General features: G+C 47.3%; 1 protein-coding gene, 1 long non-coding RNA gene and 1 other non-coding gene across 5 annotated transcripts in view; 2 read left to right on the top strand and 1 right to left on the bottom strand.

Annotated features, from left to right (window-relative positions):
- Positions 1-1,227: 1,227 nt before the first annotated feature.
- On the bottom strand, positions 1,228-26,233 carry LOC132362204 (uncharacterized). 3 transcript variants are annotated; one of them, XR_009502300.1, is made up of 5 exons: positions 26,060-26,233; positions 23,217-23,561; positions 13,216-13,386; positions 4,482-4,605; positions 1,228-2,029 (listed from the first exon to the last, which is right to left on the bottom strand). It is a non-coding gene; the product is annotated as an uncharacterized LOC132362204 (long non-coding RNA). The 3 variants fall into 3 exon arrangements; XR_009502298.1 differs by lacking the exon at positions 4,482-4,605; XR_009502297.1 differs by lacking the exons at positions 1,228-2,029; positions 4,482-4,605 and adding an exon at positions 10,299-10,426 and having other exon boundaries at positions 12,118-13,386.
- On the top strand, positions 10,775-10,847 carry TRNAV-CAC (transfer RNA valine (anticodon CAC)). The gene has a single exon. It is a non-coding gene; the product is annotated as a tRNA-Val (tRNA).
- SLC9A1 (solute carrier family 9 member A1) overlaps positions 15,028-26,976 on the top strand; it is a 50,584-nt gene continuing 38,635 nt past the window's right edge. The window contains exon 1 of the mRNA XM_059916299.1: positions 15,028-16,181. Coding sequence (XP_059772282.1) covers positions 15,830-16,181 — 352 coding nt within the window. The 5' untranslated portion in view covers positions 15,028-15,829. The remainder of the gene's footprint in view (positions 16,182-26,976) is intronic.

Below are 26,976 nucleotides of genomic sequence, written 5' to 3'. Positions count from 1 at the left end.
TGGAGGTTGGATTAGGTGATTCTTAAGATTTTAGGCTTGAGAGTTTATGATTCTATGTATCTGCCTTTTCTCCTACTCTTTGCCTCTGTCTACACTCTGCTTATTCCCCAAACATGCCCTATGGCTTCCTTTTTTTTTTTTTTTTTCCCTATGGCTTCTTCTCTCTGAGCCTTTGTTCATCCAGTGCGGTTCATTTGGAATGTCCTCTCCACTATCTCTTCTGTCAAAATCCTACCCGACCTGAAAAGCAGCTGACATGCCACCTCACCCATGAAGCCTTTCCCACAGAGGGAAGTAAACTCCCTGAACACCTCCATCACTACTCACCAACCCCTCAGTGCATTTTGTACTTCGGCAATTTGCTAACTTCTCTCCCCTACTAGATTGGAAGTACCTTGAAGGCAAGGGTGTGTGGCACAGATACTTCCAAGAACTGACCTGCAGATCCTCAAACTCTATTCATGCTCTTTCCTAAGACACATTTTCTGGAGAAGATGCTCTGAAGTCCAGGTCCACCTTTTTCTTTCCCACCCACCCTGCTCATACTTTACAAAAGGCTCTCAGCCCTGATTTTCACCCACAACCTTACCCCAGGGGGTTGGGGTTGGGGGTTAAACACCTTCAGGGCACCAACCAAAGGTGAAGAACTGTGATGACTGGATAATAAAGCATTTTGCAAGTGGGACAGTTGCTGGTACTTTGCTTTCAATAGAGTTGAAGGAGATTCTGATTTTGTTGTCTTAAAAATAACTTTTGATGATAGGTCACTATGTAATTTTTTGGCTTGTAACGCCAAGAATTCAAATAATTAAGTGATATTATTGTAACAGAACTCCCTCCGCTTTCACCTACTTATTTATTGGAACAAGGTTTCTCAGAGTTTCTATTTATAAAAGTTAAAAATAGATATAAAGTTGATGCAGAACCCAGCTTCATTCCAGCAATAAGTAACATTTATTCATAAATACATAAACTAATTGAAAAAAATCTATTTCAGTAAGAGATACATTTCCAATATCATTTTACTCTTTGTTTAATAATCATTTTTCAAAAGATATATGTTATGTTGCTTTGATCAATTGTGTACTAATGCAATAATAAGTGATATTTCAATCCAGAAGAAATTTTAAAACATAGAGCTTTAGAGTCAAAGGAAATTTTAAATTATTTAAATTTTAAAATTTCTTAAAGTGCAATCATATATATAAATTTCTGTTGGGAGTATGAATTAGGTAATCAATAACAGACTTTCCAGCAGAAAATATATTACCCTAGGAGAACATTCTGTGAGAGGAAGCAAAATGTAACTATACATTCAAGAAGAAAAAAAATAATGATGTAGCATTTCTGCCTGCTAATGTACAGCTTGTTCTGATATTTTCTTGACATGAATGATAGTGAGTATCAAACCATGATGATACTTACATTCAACTGATGATGGAACAGTTTTTTTAAGATATTTTCGATATGCTAGCAAGTATATCCTTTGCAATGGCTTACATTTAAGATGAATATTTTATTATTATTTTTTAAATGTTTGATCTATATCCATTCCTTCATTTTATTTTCATTTTTTTAAAACTGCAGTATCTTTAATTTTATTTATTTATTTATTTATTTGGCTGCGTTTAGTCTTCATTGCTGTGCGCGGGCTTCTCATTGTGGTGGTTTCTCTTGTGGATCACGGGCTCTAGGTGCACGGGCTTCAGTATGTGCAACACGTGGCTCAGTAGTTGTGGCGCACAGGCTTAGTTGCTCCGCAGCATGTGGGATCTTCCCGGACCAGGGCTCGAACCCGTGTCCCCTGCATTGGCAGGCAGATTCTTAACCACTGCGCCACCAGGGAAGTCCCTAAAATGAACGTTTCAGTTGTCAATTTTAAAACGTGCCAGATAGCCTGCATGTGGACCAGCAGGTCCATTCTTCGACCTACTCCTCCCTTCCTCTCCCCTGGTTGGCTGACTTGGATGGAGGACATCAACGGCTCTATGCCTTCTAGCCGCGGCTTGGATTTGCTCAATGGGAAGTCCTGGCAGGAGACAGGAGGGAGGGAAGAGAGTGAGATTAGGGTCTCTATTCCCTTGTTCCCACCTCTGGACATCTAGTCAGTCTGGCCCTGGCCCTGGGCAGAAAGTTAGTGCTCCTCTTAAGGAAGAGAAATTGCCCTTTAGACCTCAGGTGGTAACAGCCTGGCTCCCGCCCTTCCCAGCTCCCTGCATAATCCCTTGTGATTTCCCTACACCTTGACCACACCTTCTACATTAGCTTCTTTGCATATATGACCTTCTTGAATTGTCTTACTTTGAGTGCGTTGTTTCCTGTTGGAATCCTCACAAATGTGGAATTTAAAAAAATTCTTTAAGGGGGCACAAGAGCAAAAAGTCTGAAGACCACTGATCCAGGCTATAGCCTCATTCATTCATTCAATAAACATTGACTGCATCATGCCCAGTGTTCAGTTACAAAGATGAATTAGTTGGTCACCTCACACCCATTAGGATGGTAACTATCAAAAACACAAAAAACAACAAGTGTTGGCAAGGAGGTGGAACAATTGGGACACTTGTGCACTGTTGGTAGGAATGCAAAATGATGCAGAAGCTGTGGGAAATAGTATGGAGTTTCCTCAAAAAAATTAAGCAGAATTAACCTATGACCCAGCAATTCCACTTCTTGGTATATACTCAAAACAATTGGAAGTAGGGTCTTGAAGACACACTACTGTGTACACCCATGTTCACAGCAGCATTATTCGTAATAGCTAAAACATGGAAGCAACCAAAGTGTCCATCAACTATTGAATGGATTACCAAAATGTAGTATATTCATACAATAAAATATTATTCAGTCTTAAAAAAAAATTCTGACACATGCTGCAACATGAATGAACCTTGAAGATGTTATGCTAAGTGAAATAAGCCAGTCACAAAAGGACAAAAAAAGTATGATTCCACTTATATGAGGTACTTTATTATTTTTTTTAATTAATTCATTTTGGCTGTGTTGGGTCTTCGTTGCTGCATGCGGGCTTTCTCTAGTTGCGGCGAGCGGGGGCTACTCTTCGTTGCAGTGCGTTGGCTTTTCATTGCAGTGGCTTCTCTCATTGCGGTGGCTCCTCTTGTTGCGGAGCATGGGCTCTAGGCGTGTGGGCTTCAGTAGTTGTGGCACACAGGCTCAGTAGTTGCGGCTCGTGGGCTCTAGAGCGCTGGCTCAGTAGTCATGGCGCATGGGCTTAGTTGCTCCGTGGCATGTGGGATCTTCTTGGACCAGGGCTTGAACCCGTGTACCCTGCATTGGCAAGTGGATTCTTAACCACTGCGCCAGCAGGGAAGTCCACAATATGTACTTTAATAAAGGTGTGGACAAGTTGTGAGAGCACTGTGGAGAGAGCAACCAATTCTACCTGGGGAAATTGGGAGGGGCTTCCCACAGAAGGTTTTATTTGGTTTATGGCATTGAAGATAAGTAGGCGCTTGCTTGGCAGTGAAAAGGAGAAAGGGCGTTTGAGGCAAAAGGGCAACATGAATCAAGTCAGGAGAACCAACGATTGTTAGGGGATTGCTGAGTCTTGGCTGGGTGTTCAAAAGGTAGTTCAGAAAGCACAAAGATTAAAGGAAACTATTTGTAAATATGATTAAATTAAAATTAAAAACTTAAAAATGGCAGAAGACATTATGAACAAAATTAAAATACTAAATGACTCTCTGGAAAAAGATAATTGCAATTTATATATAAATAACACCTAGAAGCCAGTAAGAACTAAAGACAAGCAAACAAGTTGAAACATAAGCAAAGGATGAAGAGGTAATTCTCACAGGAACTCGCAACTGCAGAGGGAAATGCAAATTAAAATGATTAGATATCACCTCCAAAGAATAGAGTAGGGAAAGGGGGAAAATAGTAACTTTACAGTGGAGAAAAACCAACTAAACCAAGTGATGAAAGGTAATAACATCACCAGTAATGTCATGTGGGTAGCATGTGACCTCCTATAGGGTGTGATAAGAAAGGTACTTCGGGGGGCTTCTTTGGTGGCACAGTGGTTAAGAATCTGCCTGCCAATGCAGGGGACATGGGTTCAAGCCCTGGTCCGGGAAGATCCCACATGCCGCGGAGCAACTAAGCCCGTGTGCCACAGCTACTGAGCCTGTGCTCTAGAGCCCACAAGCCACAGCTACTGAGCCCACGAGCCACAGCTACTGAGCCCACGTGCCACAACTACTGAAGCCTGCGTGCCTAGAGCCCATGCTCCGCAACAAGAGAAGCCACCGCAGTGAGAAGCCTGTGCTCACAGCAACTAGAGAAAGCCCGCATGCAGCAACAAGGATCCAACGCAGCCAAAAATACAATTAATTAATTAATTAAAAAAAGAAAGAAAAAGAAAGAAAGGTACGTCATCTCTTCCCCAAAACCCATAACCTCTGTCTAGCCATGAGGAAAACATCAGATAAGTCCAAATTGAGGAACATTCTGCAAAATACCTGACCAGTGCTCCTCAAGACTACCAAAGTCATAGCAATAAGGTAAGACTGAGAAACTGTCACAGAGCAGAAGAAACTAAAGAGACATGAGGACTAGACGCAGTGTAGTATCCTGGATGGGATCCTGGAACAGAAAAAGGACATTAGTGAAATCTGAAGAAAGTCTGGAGTTTAATAGTAATAAGCCAATGTTGGCTTCTTCAATTTGACAAATCTGCTATGGTGACGTAAAATGCTAACATTAGGGGAAATTGAGTGAGGGGTATATGGGAACTCTCTTGACTATCTGTGTAACTTTTCTGTAGATCTAAAGATATTCCAAAGTAAAAAGTTTATTTTAAAAAATGATGAGGGCTTCCCTGGTGGCACAGTGGTTAAGAATCCACCTGCCAGTGCAGGGGACATGGGTTCGAGCCCTGGCCCAGAAAGATTCCACATGTCGCAGAGCAACTAAGCCCGTGCACCACAACTACTGAGCCTGCGCTCTAGAGCCCGTGAGCCACAACTACTAAGCCCACGTGCCACAATTACTGAGGCCTGCACACCACAACTACTGAAGCCCGCACACCTAGAGCCCATGCTCCACAACAAGAGAAGCCACCACAGTGAGAAGCCCACGCACCGCAACGACGAATAGCCCCCACTCGCCACAACTAGAGAAAGCCCGTGCACAGCAATGAAGACCCAACACAGCCAAAAATAAAAAATAAAATAAATAAAATAAATAAATAAATTAAAAATCTTATCTATAAAAAAAAATGATGAGATACTATTTTCTACCCATGAAATTAACAAGAATAAAAAGTCTGACTCAAATAAGTCAGGAGGATATGGGAAAAATGGTTCTCTCATACTTGCAGGCAGAAGGGCCAAAGGTACTTTAGGAAAACAATTTAGTCTAGGAAAGCAGTCAGTGTACAAACCCTGCAATCCAGAAATTCCATTTTCAAGTATATAGAGAGAAGAGTTCTTACACATGGACACCAAGAGATATTTATAAAGGCATTTGATACAAATTGTCCACTATAACATAAAATTGGAGCAACCTGAATGTCTATCAATAGGCAAACAGATATAAAAATTGAGATATATAAATGTGATGGAATATTTACTATACAACAGCTAAAAGAAAAGAATGAGATCTCTATATATCAATATGGCCAGATGTTACAAATATTGAGTGAAAAAGTAAAGATGAAGAAGGATATATATGATATGATACCATTGATATAAATTTAAAAGACACACAAAAATAATTTATATTGTTTATGTATACATGTATCCTAATTCATTCATCTAACAGATTTTTTTTGGCTGTGCCACGCAGCTTGTGGGATCTTAGTTCCCTGACCAGGGATCTAACTCAGGGCCCTGGCAGTGAGAGTGCTGAGTCCTAACCACTGGACTGCCAGGGAATTCCCTAACAGATCTTTCTTAAATACCTTATTATGTGCCAAGTGCTATTCTCAGTTCTGAGGATATAGCAGTGAACAATGGCAAACAACTGTATAGGACTTACTAAGAGCCAAGCATTCTGTAATAATAGTAGCAATAATAATAACAATAATAATAATAGCAAACACTGATGTAGCATTTACTATATAGTTATGCTATAGTTATATAGTTATACAGTTACTATTATAGAGGTATAATTCTAAGCGCTTTACATGCATTAACTCATTTAATTCTCATAGTAACCTTACGACACAGGGTCTGTTATTACCCCCAACTTATGAAGACACTGAGGGGCAATGAAGTTAAGTAACTTGCCTAGGGTCACACAGCTGGACAGTGGTAGAGACAGCAATCAAATCCTGGCATACTGGCTCCAAGTCTGTCCTACAACCATCATGCTCTCTGCCTCAAATCCCCCGCTGTCATGGAGCTTACATTCTAGTGAAGGCAAGATAGACCACAAAAATGTGTAGTAAGTCAGACAGTGAAAGAGCTGTGGAAAAAAATAAAGAAGGGAAGGAGGGAATTCCCTGGTGGTCCAGTGGTTAGGACTCTGCACTTTCTTTCTTTCTTTTTTTTTTTTTTTAAAGCAAGTTTTTTTTTTTAGGTAGAAAGTTCTGTCTTTTTTTTTTTTTTAAACTTTGGGTTTATTTATTTATTTATTTATTTATTTATTTATTTATTTATTTATGGCTGTGTTGGGTCTTTGTTTCTGTGTGAGGGCTTTCTCTAGTTGCGGCAAGTGGGGGCCACTCTTCATTGTGGTGCGCGGGCCTCTCACTATCGCGGCCTCTCTTGTTGCGGAGCACAGGCTCCAGACATGCAGGCTCAGCAATTGTGGCTCACGGGCCTAGTCGCTCCGCGGCATGTGGGATCCTCCCAGACCAGGGCTCGAACCCGTGTCCCCTGCATTGGCAGGCAGACTCTCAACCACTGCGCCACCAGGGAAGCCCAGACTCTGCACTTTCACTGCTGAGGGCCTGGGTTCAATCTGGTTGGGGAATTAAGACCTGCAAGTATTCGGCACGGCCAAAAAAAAGAAAAAAGAAGGGAAGGAAAGAGGGAGTATGAGATAGGGTGTGGGGTGTGGTGGTCATGGATGACCCCACTGAGAGATAACATCTGAGCAAGACCCCAAGGAAGTGAAGGAGGAAACCATGCTGATACCTGAGGGTAACTTCATTCCAGGCAGAGGAAATAACAAGGTCAAAGGCTCTGGGAAGGAGTAAACCTGGAGTGTTTGAAAAATAAATAGCAAGGAAGCCAGGGTGGCTAAAGCAGAGGGAATAAGGGCAAATAAGGGGAAAAGAGATGAGGCCAGAGAGAGGTGGGAGCTAGATTGGGTGGGTCCTTATAAGTCATGTGGACCTTGGAGGGGTCTGAGCAGGGGGTGACAGTATCTGACTTAGGCTTTACAGGGATCCTTCTTTGTTGAGGCGAGATTGCTCAGAGGCGATTGTAATAATCTGGGCAAGAAATGGGTGGTGGCTTGGACTGGAGTGGTAGCAGTGGAGGTGGAAAGAAGTGATTGGATTCAGGAAAGGAGTCAAGGATGACTCAGGTTTTTGGCCTATGTAAGTGGGAAGACAGAGTGATTATTTCCTGGATGGGGAAGACAGTGGGAGAAGCAGGCTTGGGGAGGGGGTGGGAAGGCCTGGAGTTTCTTTTTGAACATGCTGAGTTTGAGATTTTTGTTGGAAAACCAGGTGGACACATTGAGCGTTCAGTTGGACGTAAAAGTCTAGAGTTTCGAGAAGAGGAGATGAAAATCTATGCATCATCTGCATATAGATCTTATTTGAAACCACAAGAAAGAATGAGATCACCAGAGAAATGAATACAGATATAGAGCAGTGAAAATGTGAGAACTGAACCCTGGGGCCCCAACATTCAGAGTTTGCAGCTGAGGAGGAGGAAAGGGAGAAGGGGCAGAATTCAGCAACAGGAGACTGAGAAGGAGCAGCCAGTGAGGCAGGAGAAAAACCAGGAGAAAAGCCAGGAGAGAGAGCCAGCTAATTGAAGAAAGTGATTCAAGAAGGATCAGGTGATCAAATGTGTTGAAGGCTGCTGATGGGTAAAGAAAGATGAGGACTGAGAAATGACCATTTGATCAAGCAACATGGAGGTACAGGGTGGCAGAATGTGCCATCCCAAAATATGCCACTTTGGCATAAGGATTATTATTATTATTATTACTAATTTTTGCAACTTACGTCAAATAAGGATTATTTTGAGGTAGAGGCAATTGAGAAGAAGGAGAGGCTTCTCTACCCTACCCTTATTTGTATAAAAGTAGGACATACATCTATAAAGGTGTCCCTCCTCCTGTCTCTACCGGGAAGGACAGAAGTCAATCACCAGAGACAACTTTAGGCCCTTATCAGCCTAGAGACAGCTCCGGAGGAATCTATATACAGACTTTACTAACTAACCTTTATCTACCATCATTTCCCTTGATTTGCCTTCCCACAATTTCCTGCCCCTAGAGTCAGACCATTTTCCTTTCTCTTGTCACTTATCTAAAAGTTTACCATTCCTTTGCTAAGATGCTATCAGCCCAAGTTCTAACTAATCTTTGAGTCACTCATCTCTGGGTATATTATGCACGTGTTTATGAACTTCTGTTTGTTCTTCTCTTGTTAATCTGTCTTTTGCCAGTATAATTTACGCAGGCCCAGCTGGAGAAGCTAAGATGGGCAGAAGAAGAGATTTTTATTCTCCTACAGAGGTCACTAGTGACATTGACAAGAGTGGTTTTAGGTACACCATACGGGGGTGAAAACCTAACTGGATCAGATTTGAGAATCTGGGAGGAGAGAAACGATGCAGGCAGTACAGACAATTCTCTCAAGGTTTTGGCAATAGCTGGAAGGGAGTGTGGGGTGAACAGATGTGTGTTAAGGTGTCAAAATAATGCGGGCTAGCCTGGTGGCGCAGTGGTTAAGAATCTGCCTGCCAATGCAGGGGACATGGGTTCAATCCCTGGTCCGGGAAGATCCCACATGCCGCGGAGAGACTAAGCCCGTGCGCCGCAATTACTGAGCCTACGCTCTAGAGCCCACGAGCCACAACTACTGAGCCTGCGTGCCACAACTACTGAAGCCCGCATGCCCCAACTACTGAAGCCTGCACGCCTAGAGCCCGTGCTCCACAACAAGAGAAGCCACCGCAATGAGAAGCCCACGCACCGCAACGAAGAGTAGCCCCCACTCACTGCAACTAGAGAAAGCCCGCGCGCAGCAACGAAGACCCAAAGCAGCCAAAAATAAAATAAATTAAATTAAATTAAAAAAAAAAAGCATTACGCTCATGATAGAGGTTGCCCTGTCATTGGTAGAGGTTGATGTACATTACTTTTTTTTTTTTTTTGGCCGTGTAGCCTGTGGGATATCAGTTCCCCGACCAGGGATCAAACCTTCACCCCCTGCATTGGAAGGGCAGAGTCTTAACCGCTGGACCATCAGGGAAGTCCTACATTACATTCTTGATAGAGGCTGATGTCAGTGAAGGTTCAAAGAGACTTTAAAATTTGATAAAATAGTGTAGATATCTGTAAAAAAGAAAAAATTAAAGGCAAATAGAACAAACTGTAACAGCTGATAATTCAGAAAGGTAAAAAATTTGGTTTGTTATATTATCTTTACACTTTCAAATGTCTTTGTAAATAATTAGAGGGCAAAAAAAGTTTGTGGGCCTGAATGTGTGAAGGCCCTTGAGTGCCATGTCCGGAATGGGGTCTGCAGCTGTCTAAACAGGGGGACCATGGCTCAGAATGTTCTCCCTGAAAGCTGTGTGTAGCTCAGACTGGATGTGGGAACAATAAAAAGTTTACTTTAATAGTCCAGGCCAGAGTTTTCCAAAGTGTAGACAGGACCATCTGCATCAAAATCTCCCAAGGGCACTCAATAAAATTCAAACCCTGGGCCTTTCCCCTCCAGCCTACTAAATCCTAATGTTTCCAGCAGGGCCAAGCAATCTGTACCTGAGAAGATGGAGTGGTAGCAAGTTCAGGGGAAGGTGGGGGGCTGCGTTTAGTACCTGTGGAGATGGAGGTGCCCACAGGACTTTCAGCCTGTGAGTAGATATAAGAGTTTCAAGTTCACCGATGGGTGTTTATCAGATTCATAGTCAAGTCTCCCACGGCAGGAAGCACAGGGACTTGCACACAGTAGGTGCTAAATGTTTATTAAGTGACTTATGAATTTAGCTTAAAAGCCATTCACTGGATCACAAATTCTACCTCCTTACCAACTCTCTCCTAGTTGCCGAGGACATGCGTGTTTTTTCATGCTGGCTATCAGCCCAGAGAAGTGGGAAAAGCTTGGATTTCAGAGTCAGACAGACTTGGATTCTCACCTGGCTCCCCTTCTTCCCAGCTCTGTGGCCACAACTGACTCTCTCCTTGGAACCTTAGTTTTCTCATGTGCAAGTAATATACCTTGTCATTCATTCATTCATTAGGGCTCTCTTGCTCTCCTGGAGCTCACATCCTATGGGGGGGAATGGCAGTAAACAATAAATACAGTAAATAGGTTTATTATATCATATGTGAGAAGGTGGCTGGGCCTGAGTGGTAGTGGTAGTAGTGGTCAGGTAGGGGAGGTATCAGGAGTCACCACATAGTAGTGGTGAGAAGGAAGATTTGTGGAAAGGCTTGAGGGATGTGATGGAGTAGGCCAAGTGGATATCTGGAGAAGAGTGTTCCAGGCAGAAGGAACAGCAAGTGCTAAGGCCCTGAGGTAGAAGTGTGGCTGGCAGTGTTTGAGAAATAGCAAGGAGGCAGTGTGGTTGGAGTGAAGTGAGTGAAGGGGAGACTGAAAGAAGAGGGCCTTGGGACTTCCCTGGTGGTCCAGTGGGTAAGACTCCGCACTCACAATGCGGGGGGCCTGGGTTCGATTCCTGGTCAAGAAACTAGATCCCACATGCATTCCACAGCTAAGAAGTTTGCATGCTGCAACTGAAGATCCCGCATGCCGCAACTAAACATGCTGCAACGAAGATCCCGTGTGCCACAACTGAGACCTGGCGCAGCCAAAATAAATACATACATACATACATATTTTAAAAAAAGACTATTAAAAAAAAAGAAGAGGGCCTTGCAGGGCTGTGATGTTATATAACAAAGGAAATAAGGAAATGAACTCAGTTACAGAGTGCCAATAATGTGTAAGTAACTGAGCTTGACATATGTCAGCCATTTAATCCTTGCACTAACCTTAAAGGCAGGTGTTGTGACCTCACCCACTTTTATACACATGAATAAACTGAGTGACATAAACAAAATATGACTTGCTCATGATGTACAGCTAGTAAGTGGCCCAGAGGATCCTTTCCAAGCACCACACATTGTTTGCTACGCATCTGTCATAGCTATAGCAATTCCATAAAATTCCCATTCCTTTTAGCAAAAGGATTCAATGAGGGGGACTGAGGAGCAGACATGGCCTAAGCAAGGGGGGATACCACCCAGGCCCAGGCATCCTGAGACTGTTCTGGATCTGCAGGAAGAAGAGTCTGCAGATATACAGCCCCTCTGAGTCAAGGGCAATGTGGGCCTGCAATGGTTAAAAAATGAGGACTTGCTAGACTTCCCCAGTGGTCCATTGGTTAAGACTCTGTGCTTCCACTGTAGGGAGCATGGGTTCGATCCCTGGTCAATCCCTGGTCCAGGAAATTCCACATGCCGCCTGGGGTGGCCAGAAAAAAAAAAAAAAAAGAGGACTTGCTAAAACAGGGTTACAAATATTGTAGCATATTTTAACTGATTACCTTCAACAAGATCATGCTTTTAACATGCAGAGGGACTTCCCTGGTGGCGCGGTGGTTAAGGATCCACCTGCCAATGCAGGGGACACGGATTCGAGCCCTGGTCTGGGAAGATCCCACATGTCGCGGAGCAACTAAGCCCATGAGCCACAACTACTGAGCCCATGTGCCACAACTACTGAAGCCCGCACACCTAGAGCCCCTGCTTCGCAACAAGAGAAGCCACCACAGTGAGAAGCCTGCACACCGCAACGAAGAGTAGCCCCTGCTCACTGCAACTAGAGAAAGCCCGCACACAGCAACAAAGACCCAAAGCAGCCAAAAATAAATAAAATAAAATAAATAATAAATTTAAAAAAACATGTGGAATACACAGCAATATAATTTATATAAAATTATTAAATTCATAGCATACCACGGGGGAGTGGTCTGATGATGGGACCAGTTTCACAGATGTGAGGGACTTCTTTCTAGCCTGTGTTTCTGTGTCTGAATGTATAACTTCATGTGGCCCTAACACCGAAAGTCTACATTTGAGCCCCTCAGTACATGTAAATAAAGATAAAGATGGTAAATATATGTGGTACTTGCTGGCTGCTGCCCTGAGTTCTATATGTACATTGGCTAAGACCCTTAGAACAGCCCCATGAGATTGGCATTATTGTTTCCATGTGATGGAGGAAGAAACAGTGAATCAGGGAGGTTGACTGATTTACCCAAGGCCTTCTAACTAGTGAGTGGTGGTGTGGGGATCTGAACCTAGACAATCTGGCTAGATTCTTAATCTTAATTCTTATGCTATACTGCCTGGTCCAGGCTGGGCCTTGGCCACGGGCTGTCCCAGGTGGTTTTTCCCAAGGGCTCTTTCCTGGCACTGTCATGTTGATACAACCTTCTCCAAGCTGCGGAGGATCTTAGGGCGCTATTTCCTGGTCCTCATGGGATCTGCTACCTCCAAGGCTGGCACCCAAGGACTGACTGAGGACCGGAATGAGGGAGAGTCAGAGAGTGAGGAGGATCAGAGTGCACGGGTGAATGTCGACCTCAAGACTGGAAAGGACTGGGAGTTCCCTGATGGTCTAGTGGTTAGGATTTGGCACTTTCACTGCCGTGGCCTGGGTTCAATCCCTGGGAACTGAGATCCCGCAAGCCACGCAGCATGGCAAAAAAAAAAAAAAAAAAAAAGACTGGAAAGGACTATAAGTCTCAGGGTTCTGGCCCATGTCACCTGCATAAAGTCCCTCCACTAGCCCCACCTTTGCCTCCTTTTTTCTACACTGAACCTGTGGTGTTTTGAAACAGCTCTGGATTAAGATGTTAGAAAACTGACTTAAGTCCTGGATCTGTTACCTAACAGCTGTGTGATCTTGGCCAAATGGCTTTATGTCTCTGAGTCCTCAGTTTTGTCATCTGTAAAATGGAAATGAGAATAATAGCTGCTATTTATTGAGCACCAGGACTTGGATCATTGATAAACCTGGGGCATTTGGTTGTAAACTATAAAGGACCGAACCATGTGAGGCATGTTGTCGTTGTTCTGATCCTTGTCCTAAATGCTTTTCCTCTCTTTGGTTATTTCCATTATAGCTGATGTTCTCCTTTCATCTGCTCCAGGTGACACAAGGCCCTTGGATTTCTCTGAAGGCTTTTCTAGGCTCTTCTGTCATCTCCCAAGTGGCTGGACCTGTGCCAGGAGAATGTGAAGTACAGAGAATTCAGTTTAATGTTGGCACCTTCAGTCACAATCACATCACTCTAGTAGCATTTAAATATACTTTTATGTGAAAGGAGAGCATATCTCATGAAAAGTACACAGATCATGAGTGCTCAATGAGTTATCACAGAACAATTACATCTGTGTAACCTTTGTAACCACCACCCAGTAAAGAAAGAGAACATTATCAGCACCCTAGAAGCCCTTGTTGTGTCCACTTTGTGCCCCCTCCTAACCACTGCCACCTCCTTCCGCCCCATGTCTATGTCTGTGTTGCCAAAGCCCAGCACAAAGCCTTGTCAAGAGGCCCATAAATAGTTGCTAAACTGAACTAAGCCCTTTGACATCATTTTGTGATCTCAAGCTAGTCACTTGGACTTTCTCTGCCTTGATTCACTCTTCTGCAAAACAAGGGTGGCATTTCAGTAATCTCAATAATTCTCAACCCTAGTTGAGAATCACCTGGGGAAACTTTTGAAAAACTATCCATCTTGCTTGGGCACTACCCTGGAGGAAGTGGATACAAACCTCTGAAGGTCCTAGGCAACGGTAGTGTTTAAAAGCTTTCCAAGGATTCCAGTGTATGGCCATGATCTCTCAAATCTTACAAATTCCAACCAACACTATATGTTCAAATCTCAGTTCCACTGCTGTTGTGGGTTGAATTTTGTCCTCCACAAAGATGTTGAAGTTCTAACCCCCAGCACCTGTGAATGTGGACTTATTTGAAAATAGGGTTATTGAAAATGATCAAGTTAAGATGAGGTCATTAGGGTGGGCCCCTAATCCAGTGTGACTGGAAACCTTATAAAAAGGGGAAATCTGGACCCAGAGACAGATACAGAGGGAGATCACCACATGAAGACTGGAGTTATCAAGGAGCACCAAAGATTGTTGGTAAACCACCAGAAGCTAGGAGAGACACATGGAACAGATTCTTCCTCACAGCCCTCAGAAGGAACCAACTCTGCTGACACCTTGACTTCAGACTTCTAGCCTCCAGGATATGAGACAGTAAATTTCTGTTCTTTAAGCCACCCAGTTTGTGGTACTTTGTTACAGTAACCCTAGCAAACCGATATAACTATTTACATACTAGTTAAGGAACTCTCTTTACCTGTTTCCTCATCTGCAAAAGTGGAACCATAATAATTGTTCTATGTGCTGGGCTCCATTCTAAACACTTTACATAGATTATCTCATTTAGTCATCACATATACTATACTACAGCAGATATAGGTACTCCTGTTATCCCCACTTTTTCAGATGAGAAAACTGTGCAACAGAGAGGTTAAGTAATTTGCTCAAGATCACATGGTAACTAAATGTATAAGATAATAATACATCCTTCACAAGATTACTGGGGAGTCTCCATGAGACTGTGGATGTGGATGTGAAGGCGCTTTGTAAGTAGTAGAGCATTTTACTCATGTTAGTTAGAATCTCTGTAGATTCAGGACTTTTTTTTTGCCATCTCTGACTCTCCCTCCTCTTTCGACGCGATACTTCCTTTCCTCGGAGACAGGGGTCGCTGCGTTGAGCGGGCGCTGACACGTCCTTCTAGCCCGCTGCACCGGCTGCTCGCTGGTGCCTATAAGTGGCAGCGCCGGGCTCAGAGAGGCATCAGTCCGCCGCCGCCGGGGCTGGGGCCGGGGCTGCAACTGGAAGTGGAGCTGGACGCGGAGGAACTGAAGCTGGGCCAGGGCGCAGCGCAGCACCGCGCCGGGGCCGCAAGGAGGGGCGTTTCGCTGCTGGCCCACCGCGAGCCGCCCTCAGCGCGCGCCAAGGCGCCCTCTCGCCAGGCCGCCTGCCTCCGCCTTCCGCCTCCCTCCATTTCCCCGGAATCTCAGCCCGGCGCGCCTGCACCCCGGTCCTTCTTTGGGTGGGGAAACTCCCGGCCGCTTTCTGGCTTCACTTCCTCGCAGCCTGGGCTCTCAGCCCCCTCTCTTCTTCTCCTGGACTGGGTCTCACCTCCTTCCATCCCCTTCCTTTAGCTCAGGCTCCCTTCCCCTTACCTTAGCCGAGTCCCAGCTCATCAGTCACTTTCCTCAGCCGAGGGTCCCCACCCTCCCTTTTCCTTTTCCTTGCCTGGGATCCAACCCATCCTGTCCCTTCCTCTGTCCCTAGGGTGCAGTCTCTCCCCTCCCCCACCCCCTTTCCCAGGCCTGGAGTTCCAGACCTTTTGGTCTTCTCTTACGGTCCTGAGTCCTTGTCCCTGTTCCCCAGTTTGGAGTTCTAGATCGTGAACCCAGCCTTCCTCCACTTCCAGAGGACTGCTTCCACAAAAACACATCTCTAAAACATGAACTTTGCTTAGAGACTCCCCCAGTCTCTCTTCCCCCGTTGCTGACCCCCTGCTACCTATGTCCCAGGTCTTACTCTCACTTTGCTAAGGGTCGAGGGTGGCAGCAGGATGCTTCTCTGGTCTGGTGTCTGTGGCCTCTCTCCGCCTCGAATCTTCCCTTCCCTGCTCGTGGCAGTAGCCTTGGTGGGGCTGCTACCCGTTCTTAGAAGCCATGGCCTCCAGCCCAGCCCTACTGCCAGCACCATCAGAGGCTCAGAGCCGCCACGGGAACGCTCCATTGGGGAGGTCACCACCGCCCCACCGGAGCTCGCCCCCGAGAGCCGCCCTGTTAACCATTCCTTCACTGAACACAGCCTGAAATCTCGAAAGGCCTTTCCAGTCCTGGGCATCGACTACACACACGTGCGCACACCCTTCGAAATCTCCCTGTGGATCCTGCTGGCCTGCCTTATGAAGATAGGTAAGTGCAGTTCGCCCCCAATGCTTCCGCCGCCACCAAACTAATGAGCTTCTTGAACCATCCTTACCACTTGAGGCTGCCTAGGAATAAAGGTCTGGACTACTCCTGTAAAGTAGGCAGCCTCTATCCCATCATCGTGGTCCTTCTCAAACGGGAGCTCTGTGGCCTCTGTGGTCTGAGGCCTCCTAAGATTGGAGGCAGCATTGTTCATGGGAGAGGATGGGATGCTTCAGGTACTAGGTACCTTCAGCGAGGCTTCCAGGCCTGGCAAGTCTCCTCTGGCTGGGACAGACCCCGAGGGGAGCCAGGGACCCAGCTGTGTGAGACAGGAGTGTCTTCAGCAAGTGGCAGAGTCCGCTCTGTCCACAGCGACCAGTGTAATTACATGCTTCATGGGAGGGTGTTCCAGGATGGAGGCTATTTCTACTTGGTTTGTCTAAGGAGTTTGAGTGTAGTGGGGGACCTGTGTGCTGGAGACTTACAGGTGTGGTGGAAGATGAGGCATCCCCATATCCTCACCTTCCTTCGTCCCCAGCGTGTTATCTGTCAGCTTTGCCTGCCCAGGCTGGTCAGGAGCCCCTGAGTCAGTTTCCTGCCTGGGAATGCCATTCCTTATACAGTTTATGGGACAGGGGCCTTGGGAATTCCTGAAGTCTGGTTTGGGGGTGGAGGGAGAGTGGAGGAGGGTCAAGCTTGGTCTGGCCCCAGCTCATCTCCAGGTTGCACCCAGCTGTGTCTCAAGGTGCTGTCATGTTGGCCTGCCGGCTGCTCATCCAAGAGGGAGAGGGACAGGTGGAGGAGCTCAGCATGTTCTGATCTGAAGAGACTTTGAAACGTTCTTTTTGGGAGAAGGAAACAGAAGAGTTGTTCCCTTCCAGAGGATCGTCTCCCTGCTAGGCCTGAGCGCTCTGCTCTGCTGGGTGATTGATGGAGCTCACCAGAGCCTGCAGAGCCCAGAAGTCCCTTGAAGTGGTGTCCGGGAGGCGGGGGGTGGGGGAGTTTGAAAGCTGCCTTTGCTTTTTTAGCCCCCAGCTAGCTGTGGAAGGCACGGGGGCCTGCAACTCTGCTGGTTTGGGTTTGGAGAGTTTGTGACTTTTGGCAGGAAGCCTTGCAGCTTTCCCAAGGACATGCAGGAGCTGAGTGGCGATGCCAGGCTGGTATGAGGCAGGCTCTGGGACATGCTGCAGGAGGGCACTCGTGCTTCTGTTTTGACAGATCCAGGAGCTGGCTTCCTGATACGGGGCTTTGGTGCTGTGACAGTAGCAGGCCTGCACATGGAGCTGGGCCACCAGCACCTATCCCCTGATGGCAGCCAGCTTCCCGGAAAAAATCGAGGCCTGGGCAAGGGGAGCCATGTGTACTGATTCTGACAAATACATGACCTTGAACAAGCTGGGGCCTTTTTCTGCAGGTCTCGCCCACCTGTGAAACTGGCAAGACTCTCTAAATTTGACCGTATCAATTGAATCATGAAACCCTGTGTCTTAATTTGTTGGTGAGAAGCTGAAGTGACTGATGTGTCACTTGCCTGTGTGAGACCAGGAAGAGGCCTCATAAGCACTATTTATAAATTGCCCTCCTCTTTCCAACCCCCTCACCTGGCATTGTGTTAGGGCATTAGAGGCTAATGCACACACTGTGGGTCTCAGTGCCTTCTGGTGGGTCGACAGCATGACCACAAAGATCCTACTCTGGATAGTCAGGAGTTTGTCTCTGCAGGCCTGATTACCTCTAATCCTAATGGGGTCAGGCTTGGCCTGCTTTGTCCCCGCCAAAACTGTGCCCGGGACCCTGGGCAGCTGGCAGAGGTGGTGCCATGACAAGGGTGTCAGTCTAGAAGTTAGGAAACTTGGCCTCTTATACCACCTCCCTCTGTGACCTTGGGCCAGTCATGCCTCTCCACTTGTCAATTGATCTTTGTGGCTTCTTGCTGGTCTGACATTTCTGCCATTCCGCTGACTTGGGTAACCCTGGCAAGTCACTCACCCTTGGGCCACAGTTTTCTCATCGTAAAGTGAGCAGGCTGGATATGATCTCCAAGGGCATTTGTAGTTCCAAGAGACTGTGTCTCTGGCTTGATAGGGCAATTTTCTGCCTCTGAAAACAGGGGTGCCCTAGCATCTGGCCATCCTGGGAAGAGGGCAGAGAGAAAGATGGCCAAAAGATCTTAAGGATCCCAGTTCAGGTGGCAAAAAGTGAAAGCCCATTTTTCCCTTTACCTTGCAGTGTTTTGTTTTGTTTTGGCTGCGCAGCTTGTGGGATCTCAGTTCCCCAACCAGGGATTGAACCTGGGCTGCGGCAGTTGAAAGCCCCAAATCCTAACCACTAGACCGCTGGGGAACTCCCCCTTTGCAGTGTTGAATTGAGGTTGGCACCACTCTGCCACTTACCCTCTCTGAGCCTCAGTTTCCTCAAGTATAAAAAGGGGGAAATAATAGTATCTAGCTATAATGCTGCTGGCATGATGATGACAAAAATTAACGCACGTAAAGCTGGCTTTGTACCTATAGGAAGCACTCAGTGAGTTGCAGCTGCTCCTGTTGGTATTTCAACCACCTAAGGTAAATGCATCCCTACCTCAGCCCCTCCTACAGTCTTCCTCTGAGGCTGGAGGATTACAAATCTCTCAACCTGGGCTGCCACCAGCAGTCCTTCCTTAAGGTTTCAGGAAGGACTGAAAGTCAGTCCTACTGACTTTGTTCTTCCTTCACTTAAGCTGCCTCCAGAGCAGGTCCTGTGGGGAGGGGACATGGCACCAACCGACTTGGGGGATGGGGGGTGTGCCGAGACCATGCTCCCTCTGTACTGTCAGATACCCAGGAGCCTAGGAGTTCATTTTGGGGTCTTGCCTATTCTCTCAGCACCCCAGCATGGGTAGGAGCTATGTTGGAGGCCTCATTCTGTCATCTATGGCAGCTGCTTCCCTTGCAAGTTACCCCTCCTTTAAAAATAGAAGGTGCTGTGTGCAGTTCTCACTCCTATCCTAATCGTTGAGCAGAGCCTCAGGTAGATACTGTCGGAGATGCGTGTGGGAAGGGTGGGGTTAGAGCTGAAGTTCTAGAGGAGATGCTTCTGGATTCTTTTCTAAGTGACTCAGTGGGTCACATTAGGCAAGTCACTTCCCGTCTCTGGGCCTTTTTTCTCTCTCTGACAGTCAGGGATTCTTGCCTTTTCCTTGGTGAGGAGGGGCTCGTGACGTGAGTTGGGGTTAGACTATTGGGAGAACTGTGAGAATGACTCCAAGCCTTAAGTAGGCCCATTCCCCTCCCCCAGCCCCGCCTTACATTGTGGTTCGGACTGTGCGTGAATTCCGCTTTGTCCCTGTTTACCTGGCTCCCAGTCCAGTGCCTGTTTCAAGGGAGAGCCTCACTGTAACCCAGGTCACCACTGGCACCCCCTGCGTTTGTTTACACATATCGCGGACCCGGAACTCCTGGCAGCCTATGAAGCAAGTATTCATCTCGTCTCCTGACCAGAGACAAAAAAAACCTTCCTTTGTCCCTTCACATCTTACAGCTTTTTCTGGTTTTGGTGTTTGCAAGGTGTGTTCTGCCATTGCCTCCTTAGAGCAAGTCTGTGAGGAGGGGAGATGGGGATCATTATTGCCCACTTCACATGCGTGGATATCAGACCCAGCAACTGGTTTCCTGTGTAAGACTAGAACTCGCCTCTCACTTCTCAGAATGAGAGAGGAACGACTTAAAGGTCACCTTGAAACTGTCTCTAGAAGCCCAGATGGAACTCTCCAAAAAGAAGGAGGTGACCTTTTCCTCTTTGGGAAAACAGCTGAGTGACTGCAGGACAGTGGGAGGGGAGGTCATCTGGGGACTGGGAAGAAGCTTCAGGTAGGACATGTGTGTCCTGAGGCTCCAGGACACTTAGAGGGCCTCTGTTGGTCATATCGCCTGGACTTCATTCAGCTGAACACCCATGAGGTGCACCTTGCCTCTCCTTCCCGCCCCACCTAGCCCCTCCGGCCCTGGTGGGAAGGACAGACGTTGTCACAAAAGCCTGGTCTCTGCCCATGCCCCTCGGTACCAGGCCCCTGGTTTCTCTGAACCTGACTTGCCGCATCGGGAAGGTAAGGATGCCGTCTCTACCTTCCAGGACGGATGTAGAGACCGAACGTGGAATGCTAGCACAGAGCCCAGCGTGCTGTGGCAGCTTCCAGGGCCTGTTCGGATTCCTCCACTTTGGGCGGTCTTCCCAGCCCACTCCAGCCCGCAGCCGTTGCCTTCATTTCTCCCCTAAAACCGTATCCCTTATTGTTTATCCACAACTTTGGCATTAGGCCTAGCCTGCCCTGTGACATCTCTTCTGTTGGGGGGGGATGTGTGTTTTAGTAAGAATTACCATTTATTAAGTATCTACAGAGTGGTGTCAGGCACTTTATAAAAGTAATCTCATTTAATTCCTACTATCATCCTATGAGATAAAGGCTCTCTGTCTCACAGATGAGGAAACAGCCCAAAGGGGTTATCTGCTGTGATGCTGAATTGCCATTTATCTTCTGTTTGAGCCTTGGCACAGTCTCCTCTCAGGGTGCAGCTGCATCTCCTGCCCCTCACGTCCTCCTCAGCAGATGCCCGGGCCCCTGCACGGGGTGGGTGCCCAGCTCACTGCACCTGCCTTCCGGGATTTTAGGACTCCCTCTGGGGGCTGGCACTTGTTGATGGCGGAAGCCCTCTCCCTGCCCTGAGAAAGCTGTAGGGGTTCTGTGCCGGCTTTGGGCCCATCCTCTGTCCCTGTGAGTCCACATACGTGTACCTGAATCACACAGCCAGGCTGGGCCTATCCCTTGTCCTCTGCTAGTGACCCTGCCTGCCATCTCTTTGCTCTCTCAGTGGTCTGACTGAGCTTGCTTCTTCCCTGCTTGGGCAGGGGAATGCCACTTAAAGAGTAGTTTCCTTTTCCCAGCAGGGGATGGCTAACCTTGTGATTACCATCTCCTGCTTCTGGGCTGGAAGGGTACTGGGCTGCTTTTGGTTACCCTTGGGGCCCAGCAGGATCCCCTGAGAGGCAGCCTCTGTGCTGGGAGCAAATGGCACAACTCTCTTTAGCCTTGTAAGGCAGGTAGAGTTTAGTAGTAATTCTCATTAGTATTGTAACTTGTTTCCAAAGCACTTGCGTGTACAGTATTTAATTCCGATCTTCTCAGTGGTCCTGTGGGTTAGAATAGCAGGTGGTATTGATGTAACCACTTTACATCTAAGGAAACCGAGCCCCAGGTTGTGACCTGCCTGAGGTCACTTAGCAAGTAAGTGGCAAAGGACACAATCCCTGGATTTCTAACCCAAGGCCGTGTCCTCTTTCCTGCCTGGTCAGGTCATTGTGAAGACCAAGGGGGACCAGATTTCCCAAGGGTCTTTAACTAGAGTAAATGACCAGGCACATCCATGTTGGTAACTTGAGTAGTTGACAGGAGAGACACTGTTTCCTCTTGGAGGAGCGAAGGGCTAAAGGAGCATGGTGGTTTGGGTTGGTCTGGAGCCCAGGCCAACTTAACTCCAAGTTCTTAACCCCTCAAGCATGCCTGTATTTGTATGAAGAAAGTGTGTGAGAGTGTGAAGGCTGACTCAGCCTTGGGACCTGTCATTCTCACAGTCTGGGGAGCAGCAAACTTTTGAAATGGAAACTTTTCCTTTCCCTTGATGTGTTGTAGGCACTCTGGGAGGAGAAGGGAGAGGCAGAGAAGTGAATTACAACAGAAAACATGCTGGATGGGGCAGGAGAGGGAAGGGGTCAAGAGACCCTGAGGTATGGTATGTTGCTAGCTTTTTGCTGCCTAGCTGTGTGACCTTAGGCAAGGCACTACTTCTCTGAGCCCTCATGTCCTAATTTGTAATATTTATGCTAAATATTTGTTAATTATATTAGCTGTCACTTATTAAGCTCCTGCTGCAGAGGCTGTGTCAGGTACTTGCACAGCTAGAAAACAGTGGGGTTGAAGCCCAGATCTGTCTCACTTTGGAGCTCTTGTTCTTTTCATCATCATGCCCTGATTCCCTTTCGGTTCAAAAGTTTTATTTTTCCCATGATCATTTTGAACAGGGAAGGATTAAAGGCATTTCAAGTCTTGGCTGCTCTCTGTGGATCATTTCTTGGGTTGGGGGGAAAACTGTGACCCCCCCCCCCCCCCCGCTCCAAGTCTTACCGTGAAGCAAATAGCCCTTCTCAGAGGTGGTAGCATTCAGAAACACAGGAGGGACAGGGCACTGGAGCTCAGCAGCCCTGGGCTCCCTTTGGGAATGCCAGCCTGTACACGGCCGGCGGGCCTGCCTCCCTCCCTCCCTCCCTCCCTCCTCCTGTCACCCTCCCCCACCTGCCCCCCTTTCCTTCCGTGGTGGGGAGAGAAGGCTCACTCAGCAAACCCAGGACCTGGGTTATTCCTGAGTCATCCATTGCCTGTGTGGGCCTCCTTCTGCAGCACTCACTCCCCCTGTAAACGTCTGAGTCAGACATGTCTCCCCAAGGTTGTCTGCACACACTGCGCTGGGCCCAACCATCTCTTTAGATGCTGACAAACATCAACTGATACTTTAAGGCAGGCCGTGATTATATGTGGGTATTTTTAATCTTACAGGCTAATCTAATTTTAACTGAACTAAGTTTTGAGTTGGGCCGGGATCAGTGGGCTGCCCCCCTTCCCTGGGATCGTGCTGACTTCATTTCCTTCCCCTGAAAGCTCTTTCAACATGCGGGGCCAGTTTTGGAGTCTGTTAGGTCGTACATGACCCCTGAGTTCTGACACTGACTTGCTGAGAACCTGGAGTTTCCCCAAATTACCCAGGCAAGCTCTTTCCTGAAAACATACAGCCTTAAGCAGCTCTGAGTGAGATTCAGGATGAGAATTCCTATTCCTTCCCAAGTCCCCTTCCCGGTCCCTTGGGGGACACTTACCCCTAAGCCCAGACTGGCCCTTCCACAGCACTGGGCCTATCTGAGACCAGGCCACTGAAAAGCGGAGAGGTGACATCACAGCTGTGTCAGGCAGAATCTATGAGCTCACAAAAATAATAAGTAGCTAACACTTACGTAGCACTTGCTGTGTGCCGGGCAGACTCACAGAGGCTCTGGCTCTGGGCTGGCCAGCCAGGACTGAGAGCAGCTAATTAATTCGTCTGTCCAAGGTGGGGTCGTAGAGGCAGGTCAGCTGAAACCAGCCAGCGGGCTCTGAGCTTGTGGCACATCGGGGAACCAAGAAGAGTGAGACCCAGGCCTGGCTCACCAGGAGCTTCCAGTCTGTTTGGAGAAAATGGTCCATCTGTGCTGAGGTCTCGGCGGACTCCTGGCAGAGGCAGAGTTCAGAGGGAACAAGCAGTCCCCGAGGGCACAGGTGGTTAGGGAAGGCTTCTCAGAGGAGGTGGAATTTGAGCCAGTCTTGAAGATAGAGAGGAATTAGGCAAGCAGGCAGGACAGAGAGAGCTATTCTTAGGACAGGATTCCTACAAGAATGTAAGCCCCTTGAGTGCAGAGCCTTTGTTTGCTTTCTTCTCTGTGCCTGGCACAGAGGGAGGGCTCCTAAATACTTGGGGGACAAATAAGTGCATGACTGACTTCCCGTGTAGAGATAGTGTCCATGTGAAGCCTTTGAGGAAGACAAGAAATCAGCTTGACACAGAGTTGATGCTCTAGGCGTCAGCCAGCACCTGTGTAAGTGCTGCTGCCACAGCCGCCTTCCTCCCCCTCTGTCTCCCTCGGCTTGGCTCTAATGGAGGGTCTTCTAGGGCATCCTCTCTGGGCTGGGTGGGGTCTCTCTGGGAAAGTCTGCATCTGTTTGGTTTACCCTCAATTTGTATAAGTAAAAGCAAGATACCAGAGCTTCCTCAGGGAGCTGCCGAGAGCCCTAATTGAATTAAGCTTTTCCTGGGAAGATTCATCGAGTCATCAACCGCACTGTGACTGTGAATTAATGAGACCAGTGCCATAAACCATGCAAAAAGGCAGTCTTGCTAATTTATAGTTGTACCTAGACAGGTTGACTTATGCCTTCTCTTTGTTTGTGTGTGTGTGTTGGGAGTGGGCTGGGGCCAGAATCTCCTTTCTGTGGCAAGTTTATTTTTATGATATGAATAAATAAAACATGTTCAACAGTAGAGAGGGGTATTAAGGTAAAAAGTAAAAGTTTTCCTCCTCACTTCTCTGACCACCTCCACTGTCATACTCCCCAGAGGTTACCACTGTTAACTTTCTCGTGCATCTTTTCAGAAATTCTCTGTGCGTATATGAGTGTGAGTGTGAGGGCAGATTTTAGTTTTTAATCTTTTTTGTGTGTGTGGCTGCGAGGCTTGCAGGATCTTAGTTCCCCGACCAGGGATTGAACCCGTGCCCTCAGCAGTGAAGGCGTGGAGTCCTAACCACTGGATCACTAGGGAATTCCCAGATTTAGTTGTTTTTTGTTTTTTAATCGTAACATCTTTATTGGAGTATAATTTACAATGGTGTGTTAGTTTCTGCTTTATAACAAAGTGAATCAGCTATACATATACATATATCCCCATATCCCCTCCCTCTTGCATCTCCCTCCCACCCTCCCTATCCCACCCCTCTAGGTTGTCACAAAGCACTGAGCTGATCTCCTTGTGCTATGTGGCTTCTTCCCACTAGCTATTTTACATTTGGTAGTGTATATATGTCAGTGCTACTCTCTCACTTCGTCCCAGCTTACCCTTCCCCCTCCCCGTGTCCTCAAGTCCATTCTCTACGTCAGCATCTTTATTGCTGTCCTGCCCCTAGGTTCGTGAGAACCATTTTTTTTTTTTTTTTTAGATTTCATATATACGTGTTAGCATACGGTATTTTTCTCTTTCTGACTTACTTCAGGCTGTATGACAGACTCTAGGTCCATCCACCTCCCTACAAATAACTCAATTTCGTTTCTTTTTATGGCTGAGTAATATTCCATTGTATATATGTGCCATATCCTCTTTATCCATTCATCTGTTGATGGACACTTAGGTTGCTTCCATGTCCTGGCTATTGTAACCGGATTTAGTTTTTATAAAGCCACTTGTGTAAGGAAGAGAGCTCCAGGCTGGGAATCAGGGACCTGGGTCCTAGTCCTAGCTCTGCCTCTTTCTTGAATATTGTCATTTTGCCTCCCTGGGCCTTAGCTTCCCTGTCTGTTGACTTCAGTTGTTGAAAGGCTCTCCGGGACTTTCCAGCAGGAAAGGCAGTTGTCGCAGAGGAGCCCCTCCTCTGGTGAGGCCTGGGCAGACTGAGGCCCTCGGAAGGAGATCTCCACAGCCCCATCCTTTGGGGGAATGGGCCACTGCTATCATGAGCACTGGCTTCAAAGCACAGAATTCTCAAGTTCATGGTAATAGTCATCTCCAACTCTAGCTCAGGGTTATGGGGTTAAATGAATGGGTCTGCAGAGAGCCAGCTCTCTTGCTGGGGAAGTAAGACAACACACAGGGGAGAAAGCACAGGTGGGAAGTTGTGTGGCTCTGGCTAGGATACAGAGGGGCTCAGAGAGGAGGGGGAGAGACAAGGGAAGGCTCCCTGAAGGAGGTGATCTTGAGCAGTGGGCCAGGTGGAGAAGAGGAACATCACTCAGGGGGACTTGCTGTTAGAAGGATCCTGGCTTAGGTGGGAGAATGGCCTGGGTGACCTGCTGTTCTTCTAGGATCTAAATCTAGGTTTCTGAGATTCTTTCTGAGTTCTTGATGGAGTTCAGGGGACCCATGGACCTTCCCCCTCCAAATATCTGCAGACATTTGTGTCTTTGTATCAGAGGAAGAAAGCCCATAGTAGCCACAGATTCTCAGCACGATTTGTGCCCCTGCCCCCCCGGCCAAAGGTTAAGAGCTTTGGCCCTTGTCCTGTGGAAATCTGAAGAAGGGTAAAGGGCTTTCCTTGGACGAAGTGGTACTTACCTCTGGGATGAGAGGGGTTTGCCTGGGGAACTGCAGGACTCCTTCTAGGCAAGGGGAATGAACCCAGTCAGAGTGAACAAGCTGTGTCCCAGGAGAAGAGGAGGAAAGATGATTCTGTAAAGTAGAGAAAAACTTTTCTGGATTGGGGATCAAAGCAGATGAAGCAGGCTCCCCCTGCCCAGTGTAGACAGGGAAAGTACTGGGTTCATTCTGCCCCCTGGTTCTGCTGGGTTTCCAAGGTGAGCTCAGCTGACACCCTGGGAGGTAACTCAGTCCTCCTGCCCTTTTTCCTAAAGTGGCCAGGGCCCAGACAGTCCTCTGAGACTCTGTTACGCGAAGCAGCTACCTTGGAGGCAGCAGAAACAAGGCATTGCCTCTTAAGGGGACAGGCTTTGAGGGCACAATACTAGGCAGCCCCGATTGGCCTCTGCTGTTTCTTGGATTGAGGACCCCCATCTCCTGCTCTGACCCTGCTTCCGGGAGCGAAAGTAGACAATATTATTCTACCTGTAGGATGTTAGAGGTAGAAAGAACCTTATCATAGCCTGTGGCCCCAGGGCCCAAAGGAGAGATGGAGATGTTTTTATGTTTTTGTTTTTAATTAATTAATTTATTTATGGCTGTGTTGGGTCTTCGTTTCTGTGCGAGGGCTTTCTCTAGTTGTGGCAAGCGGGGGCCACTCCTCATCGCGGTGCACGGGCCTCTCACTATCGCGGCCTCTCTTGTTGCGGAGCACAGGCTCCAGACGTGCAGGGTCAGTAATTGCGGCTCACGGGCGCAGCTGCTCCGCGGCATGTGGGATCCTCCCAGACCAGGGCTCGAACCCGTGTCCCCTGCATTGGCAGGCAGACTCTCAACCACTGCGCCACCAGGGAAGCCCGATGGAGATGTTTTGATCCAGTCCTCTCATCTCCCAA

This window comes from Balaenoptera ricei, chromosome 1 (assembly GCF_028023285.1).
Source record: "Balaenoptera ricei isolate mBalRic1 chromosome 1, mBalRic1.hap2, whole genome shotgun sequence".
NCBI classification, from domain to species: domain Eukaryota; kingdom Metazoa; phylum Chordata; class Mammalia; order Artiodactyla; family Balaenopteridae; genus Balaenoptera; species Balaenoptera ricei.
This window is presented reverse-complemented; position numbering and strand designations above follow the sequence as displayed.